The 6,547-nt window shown below is 32.3% G+C and overlaps 1 protein-coding gene across 1 annotated transcript; it reads right to left on the bottom strand.

Annotated features, from left to right (window-relative positions):
- Nucleotides 1-3,315: 3,315 nt before the first annotated feature.
- LOC114414088 (uncharacterized RNA-binding protein C17H9.04c-like) lies at nt 3,316-5,389 on the bottom strand. The gene is made up of 4 exons (XM_028378444.1): nt 5,296-5,389; nt 4,393-4,735; nt 3,654-3,724; nt 3,316-3,535 (listed from the first exon to the last, which is right to left on the bottom strand). The coding sequence occupies exons 2-4, from the start codon at nt 4,728-4,730 to the stop codon at nt 3,522-3,524; spliced, it is 423 nt and encodes a 140-aa protein (XP_028234245.1). The 5' UTR covers nt 4,731-4,735; nt 5,296-5,389; the 3' UTR covers nt 3,316-3,521.
- Nucleotides 5,390-6,547: the final 1,158 nt, after the last annotated feature.

Below are 6,547 nucleotides of genomic sequence, written 5' to 3'. Positions count from 1 at the left end.
TTGAGTCCTTAGAAGAAAAGGATCACTCTTCTACCCCTCTCTGAGCGCAATTCCTATTGCACTGAGCACGACATTTCGTGTTGAGCACAATTCCTTCTAAGTTTGGAATTACACTTAGTGTGCTTCTCACGCTATGTGAGATGCCAAATATTGTAATTTTTCAAATCCTAATGGTCAAAACGTGAAAACTTGGATTATGAACCTACAGTCCAAATTTGTAGGTGATCCAATGGTTAACGAATATGAGATCATGGTTTTATCGAAATAGGTTTAGGTAAAACTTGAAATCTTATAATTTTGACTTAAGTCAATAAAACTCCACATAACTCAACATCCACATCAAGCAAATCACACATGGCTAATTCACGCAATACCTCAACTCATCCAAGTCAATCACATAATCAAATAACACAAGAAATACATTTAAACATCGATTTACAGTTAGCGAAATTTCAGGGCGTTACAATATGCACCCTGATGCCTTGAAGGATGCCAAGGATAAAAAGGCTTTTAGTGTAACATTGTGATCTTTATAATTTCTAATTAAGTGGTTTTAATTAAATTGTAAGAGTAATTAAATTTAACTTAAGTGTTTGTAATTAATTAATTATGAGGTGATGGTTTATGGTGTTTATACCAATGTTTATGCTTAAGCCATGTTTTATGTGTGCTTAGTTGGTTTTTAGATTGTTCGGGCCTAGGTAAGTAGGGCTTGAGTGATGAGTATGAGGTGAGTGAGCTCGGAGAGTTGTGGGATGCAAAAAGAGGGAGCAAGAAAATTCATAAACCTTCCAAAAACCCTTGCATAATCTGAACCAACCTCATAAACATACATTCTTGCTTCTTTCTTCTTCCCCAAGATGGCTCTTTTTTTTGGAAGCTTGGATCCTTGATTTACCTTATTCCAGAGAACACCTTTCTTACTCCTTTTTGTTGTTTAGGTTTGTGTACAAAGGTAGGAATCCTCTTCTCTATCCATTTGAAGTTTCTTTTTTGTTTTCCTTCATAGAGCACCCATGGGGGTTCATGAAAGGGCTCATTTTTTTGGGTTTTAATGTTTATATTTGTTGATAGGTTCTGGGTGGTGACCTTCTACGTGATGACTGTGTGGTCATGGGAAATATCTGATCTTGGATCCAAAACCTTCTCCTTTTTCATTTCTTCCTCTCAAAGTTTGTTTTTTCGGCTTATTAGGTAAGGGAAGCTGACATTGTTCTTAATTTTTTATGTCTTGTGATCTATTAGAATGGTTATTGTGTATTGCGTTGGTGGTTGATGTTGAGATGTGATTTTGAGATTTGTATGTTGATTTGATGACATGAATGGATATAAATGAAGTTTGATCTTCATGTTTATTTATGACTAAAAGAGTCGTTTGGGTGTGCAAGAATCAAAGTGTCTCTTTATGAGAGTCACTAATCTGATAGGATCTAACAATCCAAACGTAGGCTAGATCCTTAGGCTTATGTGGGCCTTAGTGCATGATTACCTCTTTAGGTATTTTGTCTTTAATCATTATAATGATGTTTAATCATTCATATAATCTTTACCATGATTTATCCATGTCGAGTTTACTCTTTATTGAGTATTTGATTATTCGGGTGGCCAAATGCATATCCGGGCATCCGACCAACCAAAAGGTCAAGGTCTATATTTGTCTTGCCATCTGACATTTATGTTCTAGGAAGTATTCAGACACTCTGGTGGCTAGATGTCTGAGATTGTCTTTTAGTGGGTTGTGAAGGACACTCAACTATTCCACTAGTCGAAAATTTGACATCTCTACTTATATGATTATTTTTTAATCAAGGAGGGGGTATCCGACTATTTCATCAGCCAAATAACCATCCAGTATAATTACTAATAATATCAATATCTATTCTTCTAAAATTTAGCATCTCCTTGATATGGATAGCCAGAAACGAAATACTGGAAAATAATAAGAGTAAAATAAGAGCATCCGACATATGGACATAAATGATGGTCCTGCACTTCGGATCCCTTCACTATGCGGGGGAACTAGTTCACTAAAAGTGGGGTTGTCCTTGCTTAACATCTTCAAAGCATAACATGCACGACCTCAGAATATTTTGAAAGCCAAGTAACAGGAAACAGTTAAATTAAAAAGAAAGAACGCATGCGTGCCATCTGGCTCACAACATTAACTTGAAATTGCAATTATTAAGTCAATAAACTAAAGCCATATAATGATAGTGAAGGTGTTCCCCCCCCCCGCTAATTTTGGATTATAACAAGGAATCGTGAATGTACTCATTCTCCACAAAAAAAAAAAAAAAACAGTGAAAGAATTTATTTCATATTTGACTTAGAGAGCTCTCTACTTTTCAATAGTGAATCAGGTTATCATCCATTTAGTTATTTTCATGCTTAGTGTTTTTCGTGCTTTTGAAGTAAACTGCCACTTGTTTTTGTACTCGTTTTGATTTCGCATGTAAATTTGAGTATCGTTGTTGGACGTATTGCTTATGGCAATCCACTACATGGGTCTGTATTCTCCTCTGATCCAAGAGTAAGGTACTCTTTTAGTTAAACTTTTTCATAAATAATTATAGAAGAATAAAATAAATTGAATTGTTACCGCATTTCGGCCTATAAAAATATTAGGTAACGAATTTCTAAAAATTAAACATATAAATATAATTTAAGTTAGGAAAAAGATTAATTTATTTTATATTCTATATAAGAAAAACGACTATACAACTTAAACAACCGATAATATAAAATATTTTTATATAATTACGTTAAAAGACATAAATTATATTAACTTTTAAATAATTACAAAAAAAAAAAGTGTTAGGAGACATGTAATTCTTTAGACCACTCCGACTTGTGTTGTGTGTTCAGTAACATAACTGTTTCCCACCAGCACGCATTCTCTCTCCTCCTCACCTCAAACCTTTCCTTCTATCTCTCACATTCTCTGCCTTCGTTTGTGACATTCACAGGCAAGCATTCATGAGCAGTCGCGGAAGCAAACAATGAATATAAGACTCAGACTGATTATTAACTCAATGGGATACTAAATCACTGAATTAGAGGTCAATCCAATTAGTCATTAATTGATCTATATGACTCGATTTATAATAAATTTATGAATTTTATTATATTTAAGTTATTTATACATATTATATTTGCCATTCTTATATCAACTTATTTTATAGTGAAATGTTGAAGTTTTCTTTTATTAATAAATATTAACGATTAGTATGTTGTGCTAAAGGAAAGATTTGAACTCATGACTTCCTCATCACTCCAAGGGATAAGGAATGCCCAAATTGATAAATAATAAAATAATGACAAATTGATAATATGGATTTCATAACTTTCTTTTCAAAACATCTAGCAGTAAACAAGGAAAGGAAACCCTTTCAAAAGCATGGCCGTGATTCTAACAAAGGACCTTCGTCCATGATTACTCTAGAGCTTAACTAAGGAAAACAAGTTTGCTGAAGAAAAATGTGAAGGAAGAAAGTCATTAGTGGCGGTTGAAATTGCCTCTCTTAGTCTGCGTCACCTGAAATAGAGGTAATAAACGTGTCATGGATATGCTATTGCTACCAACATGTAAAAAGTTTTCAAATAATTATTACAGAAAAACTTGATGAAGGCTAAGCTTAATTAATTATTCTCACCAAAATTTCTTGGTGTTTTGCACTTGAAGCATTCTGTCCTGTTGGCATAGTTATGCACTCCACAGCCAATTCTGATACACAGAAAATAAGTGAAAAAGAATCTAATGTATTTCACATTTCTTATATTGTGTAATATAATAAACAGTAATTTTATGTTGACCAATGACCACCATTTGTATTATTCTTTCTCAATTATTTTCGTGGAGTATGGACACATGGTCCTTACTCTCCCATTTCAGTGTTTTACCAACAAAAATACTGTTCCTCTTTTCTTGTGACCAATGTATTGTGATATGCAAGGTTGAGTACAACTCCCTCTATCTGGGGGGAAGAAAAGGAGGAGTACTAATAATTCAATACATGGAAGAAATGTAGCTTAATTTTGAGGGTAAACTTAGTTGCATGCTTTTGAACTATATTGTTCGGCTTTTATGATAGTAGGACTTGGCAACAGAATGCAGGGTTATTGAGCTAAGAAAATTGTACCAATAGAAAGGAAACTATTTCAGTTCTCTAAGTACATGATGATAACCAACAAGTTATTGGTCTCGGAAAAGTTGGATTCGATTCCCTTAGGCAAAATCTCTAATTTGAGTTGTTGATGAAAAAAATGTAATTGAAAGAAAAGATCTCACAACTAGATTCTCTGGCAGAGATCAATAATCGGAAAAATTAGTAAATACTTCACACCAGTATCATGGTTTAAAAAAAACAATATATGATGATAATGTGAACTGACCTAGTGCAAATCCAGTCACCAGTTTTCCACCCTGGAGGGTAATTGCAATCAGAACCATATCCTCCAGAGCCATCCATGTTTCCCCCAAATCTACAAGAGTAACCATCTTTCAATGCACCACATCTAAAGCAGCTTGATCTGCTGGCAAAGTTGTGAGCTCCACAGTTCATGGCAGTGCAATACCAGTCCCCTGCCAAGGTTTCAGTCGAGTTGTATCTGTAAGTTGTTGGGTCAGGGCCTCCAAATTTAGGGTATGCACAACTTTGGCATGCATCCCTTTTCTTGAAATTTATGTGCTGGCAAGCACCACACATCCAATCTCCTCCAGACCAGCTCATTTTTCCTGTTAAATATATGCATTTGTTGTTGGTTTAAATCATTTCTTGTTAAAGCAAGCAAAGAGATATACCACAAATCTTCTTGTGCATGTGTCCTACAAATCACATGCCAATGAGAAATACTAGCAACACTATTCTTCTAACACATTCTCAATTGTTGGTTAAAATTTATTAAAAATTACAAAATCACGAGTATAACACCTTAAATAAAAAGTGAAACCCATGAAATTTTGTGATTTTTAATCAATTTTAATTAGTAATTAATAAAAAATATGATCAAAATAATATATCAGAAAATGTGTTGCTAATGTTTTGCTTTTAAGTTTTATAAGAAGATCGACATGCAAAGAAATTCATAAAAGTAGTTTGGATAGGGAACTGTAGTCCTAGTGATAGCATACTCTGTCAAGATAACAAGTCTAGCTAGTTTACTACTCTTAATATAAATTTCAATATCATTCAACTGTGTTTTTAAATTGCAGTTGCATAAGTAGTTGCATTGTGGCTGCTATAAGCTGATGTTGTGGCTTAGTGACATGAATTATAAACGCACTAACAAGATTACCTTGTGGAAGAGTAAACGATTATAGAAGTGTGACGCAAGCAAAGGTTTGTTGTTCTTAGAGTAGTAGTTTAAGAACAGCTTGTGAACCAGATGGTGAGTCTAGTGCTTGGGGTGAAGGGATATATATACTAGCCGATGTTAAGAAACATTGTGTGGGGACATGATTTATCAGTTCCCTAGTAATCTAGATATCAAAGAACCATCCTTCTAAAAGCTTAAGCAGTTTATAGACCCTTTATGCTTGAAAGGTAGGGAATATTACTGCAATTTGTGTTGAAATGATCCAACTTGAACTTATTTGTGGCATGTTTTGCTGTAACTTCCTTGTGTGCTACTCCTTTCCGCCAAAAATAATACAGTTATCATATTATTTTATACATACAAAAAAATAATAAATAAAAGAAAACAAAAAATAATTTTATAAAATTAATGTTACATCATCCTTAACTCATTTTTATATTTTGTAATTCATACGAATTATAAGTGAAAAAATAAATAATGTTGCATTGAAAAATTAACATGAAAATTATATTAAGACATTTTTTTCCTTACACGATAATTATCAATTATTTTATTTATTAGATTTTAAAAATAATTAATTTAGTTCATAATAATAAATATGTTTTAAATTTATTATTTTTTCAAAATTCGATATCATTATCGTTAATACTCATTTATCTCTCTTCTATATGTGTTATTATTACAATGTCTTTTTTAATCAATGCTATTTTAGACTAAAAATAATTAACATAAGGAAGATAATGTATTGAATTTTATAAGAAAATCCAAACATCACTTTTACTTTGAGTCTTCTAAATAAGATCCGAGGAAGTATAATTATTTAATTTTCAAAAATTTCTTATAAAAATGATAAAAAAATAATAATTTAAGATCTTTGTTGCCGGATTGTTTCTCAAAATAAGTTCAACCAATTATATAACTTTCGTGGAATGCAACTTCAAATCATAATTCTATAAATAGATAGATAACTTTCTTGGAATGAGAATGCAATTAGTGTACAAGTTACTTAGAACATCCACGACCGAGCAACTCACTTTAAGGTTCTTAAAGGGATCCCACTATTACAAATCATCCATATTTACTTTTTGTAATTTAAGAACATTATCTCTTTAATCTGACAACTTTACAAATCTTATTAAATGAGTCCTACAAATAAACACAAATCATTGTATTATAACTTTTTCACAAAAATAGAAATATATAAGTCTTACAATTTTTTAAATATGGTGCT

The sequence above is a fragment of the Glycine soja genome, chromosome 6, assembly GCF_004193775.1.
Source record: "Glycine soja cultivar W05 chromosome 6, ASM419377v2, whole genome shotgun sequence".
Classification (NCBI taxonomy): domain Eukaryota; kingdom Viridiplantae; phylum Streptophyta; class Magnoliopsida; order Fabales; family Fabaceae; genus Glycine; species Glycine soja.
This window is presented reverse-complemented; position numbering and strand designations above follow the sequence as displayed.

Excerpts from the sequence above, each read along its gene's own strand:
- LOC114414088 (XM_028378444.1), bottom strand. The coding sequence starts at position 4,730 with ATGAGCTGGTCTGGAGGAGATTGGATGTGTGGTGCTTGCCAGCACATA. Across the intron at positions 3,725-4,392 it reads GGTGACTGGATTTGCACTAG|AATTGGCTGTGGAGTGCATA; the intron begins GTCAGTTCACAT and ends TCTGTGTATCAG.